Here is a 21,271-nt window from a genome sequence, read left to right as displayed (position 1 = left end):
GTTGTGACCTACAGTATATTGTGATCTTATCTCTATTAACTTTCTTCTTTGAGTCGCCAAGTAACTAAGAAGGAGCGCCGGAGCGCCGTCTACTATCGCTCACAATGGAGAATAATAAAACTACTTTGAAGCTTGAAGAGGCTCAGGGATCATTGATGTACTACGGCATGTGCATACAAAACAATGGGGAATAGTCAATAAGCTGACACGGAAGAACAATGGAATAAAAGGAGCTAAAAAAATGACTTTATCAGTACGTCAGACTCGATATCAATGAACACTTCACGTGCGAGGCTGCTGCTAACATACATCGTGATTATTCTGAAATCTGAAAATTGCCTTCATCGTTTTGTTTTATTTTCCTTTATATCGGGGGTAGAAGCGTGTCTACAACATGTAGACACTGCTAACCTGACATGTAAAGTATAAGAGCGCGGATATACGAGATATAATATTAGCTATGCGGAATATAAAGCTGCTGCACTAATGCTTTGTACATATACTACTTACATAGTACTAGTACTTACAGAGACGCCCGGATATTATACTATATAATATACAAGGGCAGCACATATGGCAGACATACTAGTGTTAGTTCATAGGTCGAATGTGTGTGGTTCTATCTATTCAATCTGAATGGGAGGCCGCTGCACATATAAAGTAGGATCGCCAGTCTATCAGGGTAGCCAACTTGACTTTTTATTTTTTCTAGATGACCAAAAAAATCATGGGCGGACAATATTTTTTACGGACACATTGGAAAACCATTTTAAACCATTCTGATTATCAGTGATCCCTGTCTACACCCCATAATGCTGATATGAAGACATCAGCTGCATTCACTGTACACTGGAAAATAATAATTACAGTCAAAATAAGCAGAATAAGTTTCTTCAGCCTCAAAAAAAATAATGAAAGCTTTCATTATTTTTACGGACAGGGCAAAAAAGTGACACATTTTTACGGACTGCAACGTAGTGTGCAACCCTGCACGCTACGCTATCGGGGCACTGCAGCCATTAAAATTATGACTACTACATCTATATAATGGCTTGTTCTAAAGCTAAGGCATGGCCAGACCCAGAATATCAAGCTGAGCATTACATAATGTACTTCAGCCTAATAGAGTCAGTTTAAAGGAGTTGTCCACTGCTGACCCGGCACTGTTCCTGCAATCTGAGCATTCTTTCCCCCAGAGGTCATGTGAAATTGTTATGACATGCGACTGCTACAGTTATCAGCAACCTGATTGGCTGCAGCCTTTCAGCATTCCGTCAGAGCGAAGTCCAGTAGTGGACAACCCCTTTAACCTAACAAAACTACAAAGTGAACCGCTGCAATTCCATTCTACATTCAGATATTGTGGTACATCAGCTTCACCTGTATATTGGGATGTGACTTTTTTTTTCTAGTAAATATAAGGCTAGTTCTGTTATCTTTTAAAAATGGAAAAAGGTATCACCAACTAGCTAAAACTAATGTGCCAGGATGTTTTGAGAGTAAACCATTGAGGATCCCTTAAAATTCTTTACCTATGAGCTCCACAGAAGTCCTAATGGGTGATTTAACCTCAAATGGTCCCAAACTTATTTTAGTTTACTATTTATGCTTACTTATATAGTGCCATTAATTCCAAAGCACTTTAAAGAAATTATCATCACTGGACCCACAATCTAGATTCCCTATCAGTATGTCTATGGAGTGTGGGAAGAAACTGGAGGAAACCCACGCAAACACAGAGAGAACATACAAACTCTTTACCGATGTTGTCCTTGGTGGGATTTGAGCCCAGGACCCGAGTGCTGCGAAGCAACAGTGCTAACCACTGAGCCACCATGCTGTATAAAGTGATAGATGCCACTGAATTTGGCAGCCACTGATATCCCCTAGCTTGCCAGCCTTAGATTCCCCCTGGAATGCCTAACTCAACTGTGCCAATGAGTGTCAACCACTAATACCCACTAGGTAACTTTCCGGTGTCTACCGGTGTCTGACGTTTATGAGAAAGAGCCAATATCCGTATATTGGCCATACTGTCAATGACTAGAAGGGACCTGAATAAAGGCCACAACCATTAAATCTTCCCTGAATTCAACAGGACAAAAAAGTCTGGATTTCTGGCCATAAACCAAAGCAATCGGGTGGATCTGGAAGCTTTCATTAAATCTGACTCTTTGATTTAAACCTATAAACATTATTGTGGGTAATTTTTTCATTTATTCTATTCAGTAACTATGGATAAATGCTAATAACTGGTTATCAATAACCAACACCTAAGGTCTGTCAAATCTTCCAGCGAATTACCTCCTCGTATGCTTCATTTTTAGATACAGTATATGAAGAAAATTATTGGAACACCTCCACATTACATGGACAGGAGATTTTAGAACATCCTACTCTAAACCATCAGCATTAATATGGAGTTGGTCCCTACTTCACTTCTAAAATAGCTTCCACTCTTCTGGGACGGTTTTTACAAGCTTTTGGAGGTGACTGAGGTAATTTTTGACCATTTATCTAGACGAGGTTATGTGAGGTCAAACACTGATGATGGATGACAGGGCTAGGCTCACAATCTCCATTCTAGCTCATCCCAAAGGTGTTGGATGGGGCTGAGGTCAGGACTTTGTGCGGCCGGTCAAGTTCTTCCACACCAATCTCTGCATCCATGCCCTTGCTTTGTGTACTGAGTTAGTGATGCTGGATCAGAAAAGGGCCTTCCCCAAACTGTTCCCATATAAGTTGGGAGTACACAATATCTTGCTATGCAGAAATACTAAGATTCCCTTCACTGGAACTAATTGCCATTGACTAAGCCATGACATACAGCGTCTCCGCATTATCCCTCCTCATCACACTTTACAGTTGGAGCATTACAGTCAGGGAGGGAATGTTCTCCCAGACAATTTCAGATTCATCCATCAGACTACCAGATAGAGAAGTGTGATTTGTCACTCCACAGAATATATTCCCATTGCTCCAGAGTTCAGTAGTGGCTTTACACCACTCTATCCGACACTTGGCATTGTGCTTTGTGATGTAAGGCTGCATGCATCTTCTTGGCCATGCAAACGTATACCATGATGCTCCGGGGCAGCAGCGTTTGTGCCGATGTTACTACCAGAGGAGGTTTAGACTCAGCAATTATGGAGTCAGCAGAGTGTCGGTGACTTTTGTATAATATGCACCTGAGCACTTGACGGTGACTCAGTGATGTAACTTTACGTGATCTCCAATTCATGGCCGAGTTGCTGCAGTTCCTTCCCCCTTACAATAAAACCTCTTACAGGTGATGGCGGAATATTTAGGAAGGATGAAATGACATGAACTGACTAGTTACACCGGTGATGTTCTATTATAGGGCCGTGCTAGTATCAGTGAGCTCTTTAGAGTGAGCCATTCTGTCACTTGTTAATAAAATCAGATGGCATGGTCAGGGGCCAAATGTTATACACCGGGAGCGAAGGACCGGATGTTAGACACGGGGGTGAAGGGCTGCATGTTATACACCAGGGGTGAGGGGCTGGAATTTATACACCGGAGGTAAGGGACGGGATGCCATACACAAGGGGCGAAGGGCCAGATGTTATACATCAGAGGCGAGGGGCCTGATGTTATACAGCGGGGGCGAGGGGCCAGATGTTATACACCGGGAGGCGAGGGGCCGGATGTTATACACCGGGAGCGAAGGACCGGATGTTATACACCGGGAGGCGAGGGGCCGGATGTTATACACTGGGAGGCGAGTGGCCAGATGTTATACACCGGGAGGCAAGAGGCCGGATGCTATACACCGGGGGGAGAGGGGCCGAATGTTATACACCAGGGGTGAGGGGCTGGAATTTATACACCGGAGGTAAGGGACCGGATGCCATACACAAGGGGCGAAGGGCCAGATGTTATACATCAGAGGCGAGGGGCCGGATGATATACAGCGGGGGCGAGGGGCCAGATGTTATACATCGGGAGGCGAGGGGCCGGATGTTATACACCGGGAGGCGAGAGGCCGGATGCTATACACCGGGGGGAGAGGGGCAGAATGTTATACACCAGGGGGCGAGAGGCCGAATATTTACACTGGGGGGCGAGGGGCAGGATGTTATACACCGGGAGACGAGGGGCCGGATGTTATACACCGGTGGGGCGAGAGGCCAGATGTTATACACCGGGAGTGAGGGGCTGGATGTTATACACCGTGGGTTAGGAGCCGGATGTTATACACCTGTATGGGACTGAATGAAAAACCTGAATTCAATGGTTACAACGTGTCCAATACTTTTATGTACTGTACATAGTATATGTATCCTTATACACTTACAGATAATATTTAAACAAGGTTTGCCTCCAGATCTACAACATAATCTGTGTACATCATGAAATAGATCACCCAGCCCTGATGAGGCTGGTGTGCTTACTTTGCAAATCCACCTGAGACTGGACTCCTTTCTGAATGCTGGAGTCCAGCTACACACTGCCAGATGTTATGAGTGCCAGTGTATTCAGGCTGTAACCTCTTATCTCAGCCCACCTATCTGTACTGACCAGCTCTTCTCACTTTCCTCGCTGCTCCTGATGCTGAAATCCTGCTCAGCAGACGTTACAGTCTCTATGGCGCTACAGAGGGTAAGGGCCCATCTTCCAGCAATGATTCCAGTGTGTAATAACAAAGTCCACACCATCTGCTGCAAGAACCAAGTTCACCAATGGTAAACCGGCCTGTGTGTAGAAAAGTCGGCATGAACAAGTTGCAATTTTTTGTGCAAAGTGCAAAAATGATACGACTTTTCTCATTTGTACTGCTTTTTGAAGGAGAGGGAAAGGCCTAACGCAATCCAAAATATGCGCCATAACTTACATTCATGAAAAACACTGATGGCATCGATGGCGAAAGCGGGCGCACGGACCGCACACTGATGAGACACAGATCCAAAACACTGATGACACCGGTACCAATTTTTCACCTCCGTGTTTAAACACAGACGTGTGAATGAGGATAAAATGGTCCCCTGACTAGAAAAAACAAAAGGGTCTTTGCTCACCCTCCCTGGGTCCAGCACTGAGTCTCTGATGTGCTCCTGTTGTCCGTTGTTGTCTGCAGCGCTGACATCATGTAGACAGCACTGCAGTCAATAACTGAGCTCAGCGGTTCTGCCCGAGTTGATGGCACAAGCCTGTCAGCGTTACTTAGCTCACTGATTGTTTGCAGTGCTTCAGACAATAACAGAAACTGGAAGCAGCAGTGAAGACTCAGCACTGGACCTGGGGAGGGTGAATAAAGAACGTGTTTAAAAAAAAAAAAACGTGACCGGGTATCAATGGTTTTCCAAAGCCAGAAAACCACTTTTAGTTTTAGCATGCACACTTTACTTTAGCAGCTTCAGAATGAAGACTAGCATATAAAACCCCAGTTTTGATGAATTTTCACATTTGATATATACAGTGGGGAAAATAAGTATTTGATACACTGACGATTTTGCAAGTTTTCCCACCTACAAAGAATGTAGAGGTCTGTAATTTTTTATCGTAGGTACATTGAGAGACAGAATCTAAAAAAAATACAGAAAATCACATATGATTTTTACATAATTAATTTGCATTTTATTGCATGAAACAAGTATTTAATACAATAGAAAAACAGAACTTAATATTTGGTACAGAAACCTTAGTTTGCAATTACAGAGGTCAGACCTTTCCTGTAGTTCTTGACCAGGTTTGCACACACTGCAGCAGGGATTTTGGCCGACTCCTCCATACACATCTTCCCCAGATCTTTCAGGTTTCACGGCTGGGCAACATTGAGTTTCAGCTCTAAAGATTTTCTATTGAGTTCAGATTTGGAGACTGGCTAGGCCACTCCAGGACCTTGAAATGCTTCTTATGGAGCCACTCCTCAGTAGCTCTGGCTGTGTGTTTTGGGTCATTCTCATGCTGGAAGACCCAGCCACCACCCATCTTCAATGCTCTTACTGAGCGAAGGAGGTTGTTGGCCAAAATCTTGCAAAACATGACTCCCATCAATCCTCCCTTCAATACAATGCAGACGTCCTGTCTCCTTTGAAGAAAAGCACCCCCAAAGTATGATGTTTCCTCCATTATGCTTCACGGTTGGGACGGCATTCTTGGGGTTGTACTCTTCTTCTTCTTCCTCCAAACACAAGTGGAGTTGATACCAAAAAGTTCTATTTTGGTCTCATTTGACTACATGACCTCCTCCCATGCCTCCTCTGGATCATCCAGATGGTCATTGGTGAACTTCAAACAGGCCTAGATGTGCTGGTGTGAGCAGGGGGACGTTGCTTGCCCTGCAAGATTTTAATCCATGACGGTGTAGTGTGTTACTAATGGTAATGTTTGAGACCGTGGTCCCAACTCTCTTCAGGTCATTGACTAGGTCCTCCCATGTAGATCTGGGCTGATTCCTGACCTTTCTCAGAATCATCCTTACCCCATGAGGTGAGATCCTGTATGGAGCCCCAGACGAGGAAGATTGACAGTCATCTGGTGTTTCCTTCATTTTCGAATAATTGTGCCAACAGTTGTTACCTTCTCACCAAGTTGCTTGCCTATTGTCCTGTAGCCCATCACAGCCTTTTTTCAGGTCTACAATCTTGTCCCTGGTGTCCTTAGACAGCTCTTTGGTCTTGGCCATGGTGGAGAGGTTGGAGTGTGATTGAGTGTGTGGACAGTTGTCTTTTATATAGGTAACGAGTTCAAACAGGTGCAATTAATACAGGTAATGAGTGCAGAGTAGGAGGGCTTCTTAAAGAAAAACTAACAGGTATGTGAGAGACAGAATTCTTGCTGGTTGGTAGGTGATCAAATACTTATTTCATGCAATAAAATGCAATTTAATTATTTAAAGAACATACAATGTGATTTTCTGGATTTTATTTTTAGATTCTGTCTCTCACAGGTGAAGTGTATCTACGATAAAAATGACAGACCTCTCCATTCTTTGTGGGTGGGAAAACTTGCAAAATCGGCAGTGTATCAAGTACTTACTTTCCCCACTGTGTGTATATATATATATTAGCCTAGGGTTGTAGTTTAAAAAAAATATTTTGCTGCAATAGTCAGAGATGGTTCTTAATTCTCAAACGAGGTGCTCGGTGCACCCTTGGTGTGGCCAGACAGTTCAGTGCACCTTCACTTACTTGTATTCCTTCTATCTTTTCTTTGATTGACAGCTCTGGCTTTAGGGTAGTCAGAAGAAGGAGGAGATAGAAGGAAATCTAGAAGATGGGAAGTTGCACTGGACTGCTTGGCCACACTCGTGGTGAAGCAAGCATCTGGTTAGCGTTTGTGATAAAGAACGTTAAAAAATGATTTTGACACTAATGGTATGATTTTTTTTATTAGGGCTATGTCCCCTACAAAGTGATGTGCTTGGTTTGAACAGTCATTTTGTGCCGACAGACATCTAGGAACACATTTTATCCACATGAACCAGAAATCGCTCCCAGTTTTGACATAGTGATGACCCCTTGGTCAGCATGGTCTTAACCATAGACCAATTTTCTTCTGGCTGGAAAAGTGACACTTGCAGCACTTGAATTGTAGAAAATAGAAAATGAAAAAAAAACGAGGGTTAATTCTGTAAAAGCTGTCGACGTCTACAATGGATTTAGTATTCTGCTTAGTTCTGAGTGACGGTAGGCACATCACACAACCTGGCCGAAATGTCCTCTGCTGTCCACCACGTGTGGTCGGACTACTCCAGGGCGGATACAGATACAGGATCTGATATAAATGTAGCCACCTATGCATCTCAGCCTCAAGGATCTTGTCAGCAGCTCCGCCAGATCGTACATCAGCCCCTGTCAGGAGGCGATGTGGATGATTGAATTGTCCGCCTTCCTTTTTTTACATAAGAAGCTAAATCTAATCCAGGGAATGAATGGTGAGGACAAAAATACACTTCTGTGACTGCTGTGACTTTTAATTAGATCAGTGGATGCCATTCTCCAGCACTGCACCCATTGGTCAATTACCTGCGCTCTCGTATATGTATAGATGATGGAAGATAATCATTAAACGAGGGGCATGAACTTAGCACAATATCATATTCATACGTGAAAGGAACCCGACTCCACGCCAAAATAACCACTTGTTTCAAATGCAAATGGAATTCAATTTCCAAAGGGGGTTTGAGTGTGCCAAGCAAGGCAAGGGTTAATTCTGAAATACTTGCAGTGTGACAATAAATGATTTGTGTCATGGCAGTATATATATATATATATATATATATATATATATATATATATATATATATATATATACTGTATATATTTCTTTTCAGCCTTGGATCTGTGTGGATTATATTATACTTTATAACTATAGATTAAGGAAAGTCACATCATCTCCACGTACGTATGGAAACATTCTGGCTGGAGATGAAGCAGTGACATTTTTAGGGCAGACATTCTTCTGGACTTTCTGACAGTGATGTCATTGAAGAAAACTATAGTGAGTCATAAATGGCTGATAACAGGGAGCAATAGATCATATTCAGGTCCACAAACGTAAATTAAATAGATTTTAGTTTTTAAAATCTGCTACAAATCTATAGATCGATGTACCTGTTTCTATACAGATTCATTTATTATTATACAAAATATTATTAATATTACTGCTATACAATGTTTATAATCTACAGACATTAAAGATACCCATCTCTTGTTCTTTGTTCTACCCTGGCTTTTATTTCTAGAGCTTGGGGTTTTACAATGTCACAGAATGTAGGTAAACTCAAGGTCATCAGAGTCTTCTGTAAAGATGTAATTCCTCCTTCTGTGTTATCTACACAGGTGGATCAGGTACCTCCTTCTTACACAGAGGACTTAGCAGTTATAGAGAGCGATGCGGCACTGGGAAGTGATAAAACTGCAGGAAAGTTAACTTTTAATGCAAAGCACAACTGATCTGCTCATAGAGGAAAGGTAGGAGACTAGAGAATGGCACATCATCCAGGTATGGGACAAGGAATGAAGACCAGAAGAACAAGGACAGCAGATTAATCCTAGATAGAACGTAACTACTGACCTGAGAAACTACAATCTAAGCCCCAGGAAGAAGAGAACCCCAAAACTCCTTCCACATGAGGCATACAATGGGAGTCCCAGGAAGAAGGGCGCTCCAACTGTCCCTCCAAATGAGGGGTACAAACTCAACACCAGAAAAAGGTGCAAACGACTATCTGCCCAAACTGAGGACAGAAGATATGCACCCCAACTATATATCTGCCCATACTAAGCACCAGGTAGATGGGCACTCCAACTGTCTACCCATTCTGAGGATAGGAGATGCACACCTGAACTCCCTGCCCATACTGAGCACCAGGAAGATGTGCACCCAAACTCTCTGCCCATACTGAGGTCAGAAGATGTGCACCTCAACTCCCTGCCCATACTGAGCACCGGGAAGATGGGCACCCCAACTACTGTGCACCAGGAAGACGTGCACCCCAACTCTCTGCCCATAATGAGCACCAGTAAGATATGGACCTCAACTCTCAGCCCATACTAAGCACCAGAAAGATGTGCACCCCAACTATCTGTCCATACTGAGTAAGCAATATATGCACCCCAAGTATCTGCCTATATCGAGCACCAGGAACATTTTCTCCCTATCGGCCCATACTGAGGACAGAAGATGTGCACCCCAACTATCTGCCCATAATGAGTACCAGAAAGATGTGCGCCTCAACTAATTGCCCATACTGAGCACCAGGAAGATGTGCACCCAAGTGGCCTGCCACTTTAGGTGCACAAAATTACCCTTGAACAAAAAGTGCACTCCAAAGGTCCCTCCCAATAAAATGGTCCGAATTGACGATCAGGAAGTGCACAACCCTATGAGGTGCAGAAAACCTACCTTCTACACAGTGTCCACTCAACCAGCCCTCCAGATGATGTGCACCAACCTATGCCTCAAAAGAACAAGATCCCTAAAATAATTACACCACAAATAACTGAAAAAGAAATTCACCCCCAAACCAGCATACAAAAGTGCAACTCTAATTGTTTCATCCACCCCAATTTCCCAACCCCCCTTTACAATAATAAACTCATTCTTAAGGAAATGCACCCAAACTTCTCAGATTTTTCCACATTATACGGACATCATCTCATAAGAAAAAAATAATTAATCTTTTCATTCTCCCCTCCAAAAAGTGCACCCCAACTCCCCAAACCATTCTCCAAAAACGCAGCTCAGCCCCTGGCAGATGGGCACCATGAGAGGTGGGTGGGAGGTACCTACCTGCGCTGAGTTCAACGTTGCCCTGACTGGCGGACTGCTGACAGAACCTGTTGGTGGAGCCCAGATGCCCAGTTGGGGCACCTCCCCTCTGCTGGCACTGGGAGGAGGTGGAGGTAGCAGCTCTGCTGGGCCCGTTCTGATAGGAGCTGTGCGCCTGCTGGTAATGATGCTGCTGCTCACTGATGGAGGCTGCTGGATGGTGCTGGAAGTAGTGCCCTGCAGCGACCCCCAGATGTGGGATCTCCACCATGGTGGGTCTCTCGTACCTCCTGGCCAGGGACCTCTTGTTGGAGAAGGTCTTGAGGACGCTGTAGGGGCTCCTCTGCTTGTAGATTTTGGGGATGCAGGGCCCCTCCTCTGCTGGCTGCATCTCCTCCTCCATCTCTGCCTTCCTTCCCCGGGCTCGTCTCCTTGTGGCTGCTGAGCTGCTGCTGCTGAGCCGTGCAGGGTGCCGTGTGATTGACAGGCGGCCTCTCCAATGCCTGCAGGGAGAAGGGAGGTAAAGAGCAAGTGTTTAGGGTAATATTTGCTAATGATGATGGGGGGAAGGGGCGGGTCCTGCAGCGGCTGCTGCCTGAGCTCTGCTGGATGTTCACATCCAGGTGCTGGAAGTATGGAGAGTCATTGTATCCAGCAGCAGTCTGCTCCTCAGCGCTGAAATCCCCCATCCTGCCTCCCAGCACTCTGCACAAGTGCCCTGTCCTGCTTGCACAGCACTGGGTCTCAGCATATTACTGGGGCAGGCTGAAAGAGTTAATCATTTAAAGGGACTGCTATGGATTTATAATGAAAAGGACTTTACTAACAGAAGAAAAGTAGTTATAGAATATTGATAGGTATCACTCATATGCTACTTTAGGCTTTATATATTTTTTCATTACGTCCTATATGTGTATGGCTATGTCTGATTTGTAATGTGCTTTTAGAATATGTTGGTCCTATGGAAATAAAATGATTATTAATGTGTATGGTGGGTTGTGATCCCCCAGTCTTGGCCTCTCTACAGCACGTTCCAAATTATTATACAAATGCAATTTTTTTGTCTGATTTTCCTAAATGGTTGATGGAAATGAGTCAGGATAATGCTTGAATCATCACACGTGAATAAATCACATTTTATTGGCCAATCCTACCAATGATAACAGGATTTTTTTCAAAACTAAAAAAAAACTCAAAATGCAGTATTCTAAATTATTATGCACAATGATTTTGCAAACATTTTACAGGTCGTAAAGGACTGAAAATGGTCATTTGTTGAATTTTCAGAATTAAGAGGTCACATTTACTGATATCAATTGCTTTTTCAATCAAAAACATCTAGACCAAGTTAGATGTTAATTCAGGACCCCTTCTTTGATATCACATTCTTAAGTCTTGCATCCATTGAACTTGTGAGTGTTTGGATAGTTTCTGCTTGAATTTCTTTGCAGGATGTCAGTATAGCCTCCAGGAGCTGCTGTTTTGATGAGAACTGCCTCCCACCCTCAGAGATCTTTTGCTTGAGGATACTCCAAAGGTTCTCAATAGGGTTGAGGTCAGGGGAGGATGATGGTCACACCATGAGTTTCTCTCCTTTTATGCCCGTAGCAGCCAATGACTCGGAGGTATTCTTTGCAGCATGAAGATGATTTTGCTATGGATGGCACAGTTCTTCTTTTTGTACCATGGAAGAAAGTGGTCAGTCAGAAACTCTATATACTTTACTGAGGTCATAGTCACACCTTCAGGGACCATAAAAGCGCCTATTAGCTTTTTCCTCATGATTACAGTCCAAAAGATGACTCCGCCACCTCCTTACTTCCTTCTTGGGATATGTTGGCCATCCACAAACCATCCACTACTCCATCCATCTGGACCATCCAGAGTTGCACAGCACTCATAAGTAAATAAGACTGTTTTAAAATTAGTCTTCATATGTCTGGGCCCACTGCTACTGCTACCATTTCTGCTTGTGAGCAATGTTTAGGGGTTGCCAAATAGTAGGTTTATGCACAACTGCAAGCCCCTGGAGGATCCTACACCTTGAGGTTCACAGGACTTCAGAGGTACCAGCAGCTTCAAATACCTGTTTGCTGCTTTGTAATGGTATTTTAGCAGCAGCTCTCTTAATCCGATCAATTTGGCTGGCAGAAACCTTCCTCATTATGCCTTTATCTTCAGAAACCCGTCTGTGCTCTGTTTCACCCACAAATCTCTTCATAGTTTGATGATCGAGCTTAAGTTTTCGTGAAATATCTAATGTTTTCATACCTTGTCCAGGGCACTGCACTATTTGACACTTTTCGGCAGCAGAGAGATCCTTTTCCTTTCCAATATTGCTTGAAACCTGTGGCTGCTTAATAATGTGGAACGTCCTTCTTAAGTATTTTTCCTTAAAATTGGGCTCACCGGGCAAACTATTATCACAGGTGTTTGAATATGATTTCAGTGATCCACACAGTCCTGAGACACAATACCATCTGTTGCGCTCACGCTAGTACTTGTTTAGCGTGAGCGTGGATCGTGGTCCCCCTGTTTCGTGGACCGAGAAGAACCTGGAGGGGCATGACTAGGTGCCATATTAAGACTGAACTTGGATGCACAGCAACTGACTGTGCCACGATCCGAGGAGAGCCGAGGAAGGGTGGAACCAAGTGCTACACCAGGGCAAACCCCGGATAAATGGCAGCTGACCCTCAACAAGGTATGCAGGTGCTGGCAGGTTAAGCTGGTATACAGATAAGCACTGACAGGTGCGGACAGGTCCGACTGGAATACAGGTACGGGTAGGACCCAGTTCAGACTGGATGGACAGACAGGGAAACGCAGGTGCGGACAGGCAGGCAACCCACAGGAGAGACAGAACTTTGGTCACATGGAACATACAGGGTCATGTTCACACAGGACACATACAAGGATAGGTACAGACAGGAGAGACTGGAACAAGTTCACACAAGGACAGGGTCATGGGACAGACAGAGTCAGAGTCACACAGGGTACTTACTATGAAGTAGCAAGTGTACTCACAACTCACTAATGTTGCACAGAGACAACAGATGGAGATAGATACTGGTTCTGACACTGCATGTTTTATAGATACAGTAGATGCTGGTACAGAAACAAGAGATTAAGGGAAAGATCCAGACACAAATACAAACAGGTTCAGGAATAGGTCCTAATTCAGACAAGAACAGACACTGGTACAAACAGGTTCAGGGATAGGTCCTAATTCAGACAAGAACAGACACAACCGAGAAATGCTACTGCGCAAGCGCTGGCGGCGGGGGCCATATTGCTGCAGGCAAATTTCTTGCTGATAGATGCTACTACGCAAGCGTCGCACCATTTTGCTTGAGGAAAAAGAAATTTGCTTGCAGCAATAAGGCCCCCGCCGCCCACGCTTGCGAATTATCATCTCTCGGCAACCGAGAGATGCTACTGCGAATGCGCGGGCGGCGGGGGCCATTTTGGTGCATGTAAATTTCAGGATTTCATCAACAAAGGTATAATTTTACTCAGTATAATGGCGCCCACCTGACAGTGTATGTGGTTTACTAAGCACAATCCTGCTGACAGGTGCGCTTTAAGTACCAAGTGCCTCCCAGCAATAGGCTGGGGACACATTCGGAATGAGCGCACTGTTTCTTTTAGAATCAGGAAGTGCATGTGCGGACACCCTAAACATGCAGTGAGGAAACATACACAGAAAGCAGTGGACCAAGAGCTCACTGCACACAGCAAGCAGAGGACAAGAATCTCACTGCACAGCGTGAAGTGGTGAGTATGTCAGTGTCCCTGCATGGTGGGGGATGAAAAGCCATGCAGTGGTGTTACACCATCCATTAGTTTTTCTGAAAAACAAAAATAAATTACACCGTTATGACACTTAAAATTTGCACAACAATTTGGAACACGGTATTTAATGTCATATGTCTGACATTAAATATATTTAGAGACACTCTCAGAATTTCCCCATAAAATAAAAAAACTCACTAGTTAAGTGAAAGTTAATAAATTTTGAACATAAGCACACAAGATAAATATTTACAGGTTCTATCTGTTCCTTTGAGATCATTGTTACAGGACAGGAGAGGAATGCATTATATTACATGATATTTTTATTATTATATTACATGGCAATACAAAGGGCTCATTATGTGTATCCGTTTTTCCCCTTCTTCTTACTGTTATTATATTACATGACAATACTATGCGTTCATTTATTATTTGTATTATTAGTATTATTTTTATTACTATTATCATTATAGTATATCATATTACAATATGTTCATTATATAAAAGTTTTCTGTTCTTTTAAATATGGTTTCTGTAGCGGAACATGTAACATTGTCACTCAGACCTAGGATACATCTGAGCTGATTTATACATTCACCCCTATGGACATACATTTTAACTTTGTGTTACAAAATATCACACGTTTTACGGCTGTGTAATTATCTCTCATAACTTATGTGAATGCTCATAGTGTCTACTATACATCATTATATAACAGGTACAAGCTTCAGGTCACCTTATAGGCAGGTCAGCATTTACTTTACCCCTGGACCAGCTATAGCCCCTACCTGTATAGGACGCCCCTCTGTGCGCTCTGACTATGTAGCGTAGCACCAAACAGGTAGAGCAGTGGTTTGTTGCACCAAAATCTTTTGGAATAAGATATAGACCTCGGCTAATCTCTCCCCTCCTCTACTATATGAAAAATTCTTGGGTTAAATAATAAATCCACTAATAAAAAATAAAAGGATTTTTGAAACGGTTAAAGATGCCTTTAAGATCATGGGGATGAAGATGACTGTGAGTTTGGAGCAACAATGATTTCTAGAATGAAGGGGTTGTGATCTGTCTAGTGCGAAAACAAAATACACTCAGAGATGGGCCTGACAAAAAAGACTAAGCAAAATGCCATTGGTTTGAACAAGCTTTTGTTTAGAATGTTCTTTCAGAGAAACTCTACACAGTGTGCAGAATTATTAGGCAAATGAGTATTTTGATCACATGATACTTTTTATACATGTTGTCCTACTCCAAGTTGCATAGGCTTGAGAGCCAGCTACCAATTAAGTAAATCTGGTGATGTGCATCTCTGTAATTAGGAGGGGTGTTGACTAATGACATCAACACCCTATATAAGGTGTGCTTAATTATTAGGCAACTTTCTTTCCTTTGGCAAAATGGGTCAGAAGAGATATTTGACGGGCTCTGAAAAGTCCAAAATTGTGAGATGTCTTGCAGAGGGATGCAGCAGTCTTGAAATTTCCAAACTTTTGCAGCGTGATCACCGAACAATCAAGCGTTTCATGGCAAATAGCCAAGAGGGTCGCAAGAAGCGTGTTGGCCAAAAAAGGCGCAAAATAACTGTCCATAAATTGAGGAAAATCAAGCGTGAAGCTGCCAAGATGCCATTCGCCACCAGTTTTGCCATATTTCAGAGCTGCAACGTTACTGGAGTATCAAAAAGCACAAGGTGTGCGATACTCAGGGACATGGCCAAGGTAAGGAAGGCTGAAAAATGACCACCTGTGAACAAGAAACATAAGATAAAACGTCAAGATTGGGCCAAATATCTTAAGACTGATTTTTCAAAGGTTTTATGGACTGATGAAATGAGAGTGACTCTTGATGGGCGAGATGGATGGGCAGAGGCTGGATCAGTAAAGGGCAGAGAGCTCCACTCCGACTCAGACGCCAGCAAGGTGGAGGTGGGGTACTGGTACGGGCTGGTATCATCAAAGATGAACTTGTGGGACCTTTTCGGGTTGAGGATGGAGTGAAGCTCAACTCCCAGACCTACTGCCAGTTTCTGGAAGACAACTTCTTCAAGCAGTGGTACAGGAAGAAGTCGGTATCGTTCAAGAAAAACATGATTTTTATGCAGGACAATGCTCCATCACATGCATCCAACTAATCCACAGCGTGGCTGGTCAGTAAAGGTCTAAAAGAAGAAAAAATAATGACATGGCCCCCTTGTTCACCTAATCTGAACCCCATAGAGAACCTGTGGTCCATCATAAAATGTGAGATCTACAGGGAGGGAAAACAGTACACCTCTCGGAACAGTGTCTGGGAGGCTGTGGTGGCTGCTGCACGCAATGTTGATGGAAAACAGATCAAGCAACTGACAGAATCTATGGATGGAAGGCTGTTGAGTGTCATCATAAAGAAAGGTGGCTATATTGATCACTAATTTTTTTGTTTTTTGTTTTTGCATGTCAGAAATGTTTATTTCTCAATTTTGTGCACTGATATTGGTTTACCTGGTGAATATAAACAAGTGACATGGGATTATATTTGGTTTTTATTAAGTTGCCTAATTTTATTAAGTTGCCTACTGTTGTTCTGCACAGTAATAGTTGCCTGCACAAACAGATATCCTCCTAAGATAGCCAAATCTAAAAAAAACCCACTCCAACTTCCAAAAATATTAAGCTTGGATATTTATGAGTCTTTTGGGTTGATTAAGAACATAGTTGTTGATCAATAATAAAAAGTTGATCAATAATAAAAAAAATCTTCTAAAATACAACTTGCCTAATAATTCTGCACACAGTGTATATAGACAAAAGTATTGAGACACCTCCACATTACACCTACAGGAGCGTTTAAGACACCCCGTTCTAAATCCATAAGAATTAATATGTAACTGAGATTCATTTACACTGAAAGATAATTCCACAATTATTTATCAGGTGAAAAGATCTTTTTCGGGACTGCAAAAGTTCATCGTCCTCAGCGGTGGATCGTCCTGTGTAAACATGACTTGCAATGCCGAGAACCATGGCAGCCTATGCGCACTTAGTGATCTAGTATTGGTCACCCAGTGCATGTCGTATACTTTGGTCTGGTTGTGTAATCTGTTATTCAACAACCGCCAATAGGCAAACCTTTACCGATCAGCGGTCATATCTTGCCACCGGTCGGTCCATGTAAATGGACCTTTGGTCTACTTCCCACTGTAACAGCTTCCACTCTTCTTCTGGAAGGCTTTCTACAAGATTTTACACTGTGTCTGTAGGAATTTTGGCCCATTCATCTCGAAGAGGTCAGACAGGAAAGGCCTATCACAAATGTTAGTAAATGCAGACGGCATGGCGAAGGGACGGATTTTATATGAATGAACCTGATTTCAATGATTAAGTGGTGTGTCCCTTAGGGAAATCAAAAATTAAAAGTTCTAGCAAAATATATTTCCAATAACTGTTCTCATAGCATGGACAAAATATTTTTTGTGACTTTGTACAAGACATGAGCTTATCTACACCTGTGATATAGAGATAAAATGTTGCCTGTGCCCTTGAATTCTCACTAGTTTGTAACTATCTGCACCTGTTAGATAATGGCAGAAATATGTAGGGAGTACGTCTTCAAATTGAGTAACTCTTTATATTTATCGAATTCCGAGAAAGTTGCTTACGCATATAGATTTTAGACCAATAAGGAATAGACAAGTATGTTTGCATTATCCATAGTATTCTAAAAGTATAAAAAGTCAGACAACGCTTATGACCAATACCTCGTCCACTTGCTGCAAGATAAGAATAAAGAACTACCTTGTTCCAGATGACATTGTGCCTTGGGAGATAATTTTTCTAACAGTCCCAATACTTCTGTCCATTTAGTGTATTTTGAACTGGAAATTTCTGAATGATGTTGAAGGGTTTGGCTCTCCTTTAGGATTACAGAAGTAGCAGTCACATTGGGTCCTGGAGCCTACCCGGATCCAAAGACATTTCGGCATCATAAGAAGACCACTATTATAAAAATCACATGGTAGGGTAGGATGGGGTCTTGTTACAGGTTGTGCATTGAGTCCAGGGTATGGAGTGTGTGGGAAACAGTTGAAAGAAGGGACCAGATTCTGAAGAAAATGTAGGATGACAGAAATGGGAAAAGTTAGATTAGTGGGGTGACATGATAGGCCTGCCTAGAAAGATCTGTTTTTAGGGCACTCTTAAAACTCTGGGAATTAACTTGAATGACTTGGTTAGTGCATTCCAGAGGACAAAATCTCATGAAAAGCCCATTGTGGGAACGTAGTCTTAATATGATTCATCAAATCTCCATCATAGTGTCCAACGTTTCACCAGAGAAAATTTTATATGCTATTTCCTACAGTAAAAATGATGCAGACCAAGCTGGAGCATCCTAATGAAGACTCTAGCACAGGTGTGAACAGATCCAAAACTATTAGGAAAATTACTGTCACTTCTTTTTGCTAAAGGTACATATAGGGATGGCCTCAACAGCCAAAAAATTGGATATTTGTTTTTTTTTTCAGTTAAGAAATAGATGATACTATAGAGTCTCCCTCTCGTTAACCAAGAAGTAGGCTGTTAGTAGCCTACAAATATTTATAGCCTAACATTGACATTAATGCTTTTTTATTTTTTAGCTCATAGAAAATTTGTATTTCTTCTTCTGGTTAGATTATGGCATGTCCAACAGTATCTGCAAATAATTCTATTGCCATGCTGTTTGAATAGGGGCATACTGTATATTTTCCTTCACATCAATTTAAACTTTAGTTACCATCTTTTATTTGCATTCATAACGAATCCTGGTAGACGGCTGCACTGACTTTGGTCTTGATAAAACACAGTGGACCTACACCAGCAGATGACTTGGCTCCCCAAGCCATCACTGATTGTGGAAACTTCACACTAGACCTCAAGTAGCTTGGACTGTGAGTCTCTCCACTCTTCCTCCAGACTCTGGGACTTTGTGGCGTGTGTCAATGACTGCCTTCTGGACATCTGTCAAGTCAGCAGTGTTCCCCATGATTGTGGAGCCCACTGAAACAGACTGAGGGACCTTTTTAAATGCTTATGAAGCCTTTGCTGGTGTTTTTTGTTAATTATTCTAATTTACTGAGATAATGAGTTTTGTGTTTTCATTGGCTGTAAGACGTAATCATCAACATTAACAGAAATAAACACTTGAAATACCGCATTTTTTGGAATATAAGAAACACCTAAGTTTTAGAGGAGGAAAATAGAAAACAAAATTAAGCAAAAAATTTGGTCATGATGCCCTGTTAAGGGGGAGGGGGTCTGCTGCTGACACTGTTATAGGGGTAATGTCCCCCAATTCTGTTAATATCCCCCATCCTGGTATATATGGCCTCCTTCCCATTATACGTGGCCCTCATCCCTATCCTGATATGCATGGCACACCTCATCCCCATCTTGGTATGCATGGCTCCCCTCATCCTTCTTCCTGGTATGTATTGCACTCTTCATCCTGGTATGTAAGGCCCTCTTCATCCCTCATCCTGGTATATATGGCCCCCTTCATCCCTCATCCTGGTATGTATGGAACCGCGCATCCCTCTTCCTGGTATGCATGGCCCCCTTCATCCCTCATCCTGGTATGTATGTGTTATGCACACGCCCGGGCTGACTGGCGTGAGCGTGATTAATGATCCCACTGTACCATGAACCGAGGAGTGCCTGGAGGGGCATAACTAAGTATCAACCTGATCCGACCAAGGTCGCACGGCGGCTTAGTTGACTCTGTGGACCAAGGAGGAACCGAGCAGAGGGACCAGGTGTGACTCCAGGTCAGACCCCGGTCACAGTTGTTGACCCACACTGGGGAATGCAGGAACAGGCAGGTTAGACTAGCATACAGGCAGGTGGGTATTGGCAAGTACGGCTGGTATGCAGACAGGTGGGTACTGGCAAGTACGGCTGGTATGCAGACAGGTGGGCACTGGCAAGCACGGCTGGTATGCAGACAGGGGGGGTACTGGCAAGCACGGCTGGAGTGCAGATAGGGAGACACTAGCAGGTTGGAGCACAGGCTGGATAGGGTCCAGTACAGATAGGGATTCAGGAACAGAACCGCAGATGCGGTAGACAAGCAGAGCAGAGAGGAACCTCTGGAGCGGTGGGCAAGGCAGAGCAGAGAGATACCGCCGGAGCGGTGAGCAAGCAGAGCAGGAAGGAACCGCCGGAGCAGTGAGCAAGGCAGAGCAGGAAGGAACTTCCGGAGCGGTGAGCATGGCAGAGCAGAGCGAAACCGCCGTAGTGGTGAACAAGGCAGAGCAGAGAGGAACCGCCGGAGCGGTGAGCAAGGTAGAGCTGGGTGAAACCGCCGGAGCGGTGGACAAGGCAGAGCAGAGAGGAACCGCCGGAGCGGTGAGCAAGACAGAGCAGAGAGGAACCGCCGGAGCGGTGGACAAGGCAGAGCAGAGAAGAACCGCCAGAGCGGTGAGCAAGGCAGAGGAGAGAGGAACCACCGGAGCGGTGGACAAGGCAGAGCAGAGAGGAACCGCCGGAGTGGTGAGCAAGGCAGAGCAGAGAGGACAGGGCTCTGTTCACACGGAACAGACTGGAAGGGAAAAGCAGAACCAGATACACACAAGGTACTTGCAATGAAGTAGCGAGTGGACTCTAAGCTCACAAACAGAAGTACAGAGACAACGAGTAGGAGTTAGGTGCAGGTTCAGAGACTGCAGGAAAAGGGAAGGTACGGACACAGAGACAAACAGGCTAGGAGAGTGTTCAGACAGGAACTGACACTGCAAACGAGATACAAGAGCGAGTCTGGGTATACGGCCCCCAGAATGGCGGAAACAGGCTAGAAGACGCAGATAACAGGTCTGGGAATACAGCCCCCAGAATGGCAGGACAAGCAGACAAGAAGTCACAGATAACAGGTCTGGGAATACAGCCCCCAGAGATGGCAGAACAGACAAGAAACAGAACTAGACCTGGCAACTTCAGAGTCAAGGAGCACACTGAAATTAGTGTTACTCAGGCACCACCTTCAGGTGGAATGGGTTTAAATATCCTGTGACTAACAGCGATAGGCTGGGGACGCATTAGGAGTGTGCCCACAACAGCTATAAGAATCAGGAAGTAACTGGGCCGCCGCCCTAAGCAATCAGACCAGAGGCAAGCAGACAGCATGAACAGAAGCAAGGCTAGCAGACTGGACTGAAAGTTAAGATTGCGATCTTGCATAGTGGGAGGTGGTGCACTATGCAAGCACGCCGCCAGGTATGTTACAA

At 43.7% G+C, this 21,271-nt stretch overlaps 1 protein-coding gene across 2 annotated transcripts in view; it reads right to left on the bottom strand.

The window, feature by feature from the left end:
* The window catches only part of BEND4 (BEN domain containing 4), a 148,730-nt gene extending 137,899 nt beyond the window's left edge, over positions 1-10,831 (bottom strand). The window contains exon 1 of one of the 2 annotated variants that reach the window (XM_073645585.1): positions 10,261-10,831. In XM_073645585.1, the coding sequence (XP_073501686.1) occupies positions 10,261-10,642 (382 nt within the window). In that variant the 5' untranslated portion in view covers positions 10,643-10,831. The remainder of the gene's footprint in view (positions 1-10,260) is intronic. The other variant, XM_073645592.1, reaches the window with a different exon arrangement.
* Positions 10,832-21,271: the final 10,440 nt, after the last annotated feature.

Source organism: Phyllobates terribilis, unplaced genomic scaffold, assembly GCF_046119375.1.
Source record: "Phyllobates terribilis strain yellow unplaced genomic scaffold, ASM4611937v1 Scaffold_1__5_contigs__length_1240528914, whole genome shotgun sequence".
Classification (NCBI taxonomy): Eukaryota; Metazoa; Chordata; class Amphibia; order Anura; family Dendrobatidae; genus Phyllobates; species Phyllobates terribilis.
The sequence above is the reverse complement of the archived record's forward strand: the minus strand, read 5'-3'. Positions and strand labels throughout refer to the sequence as shown.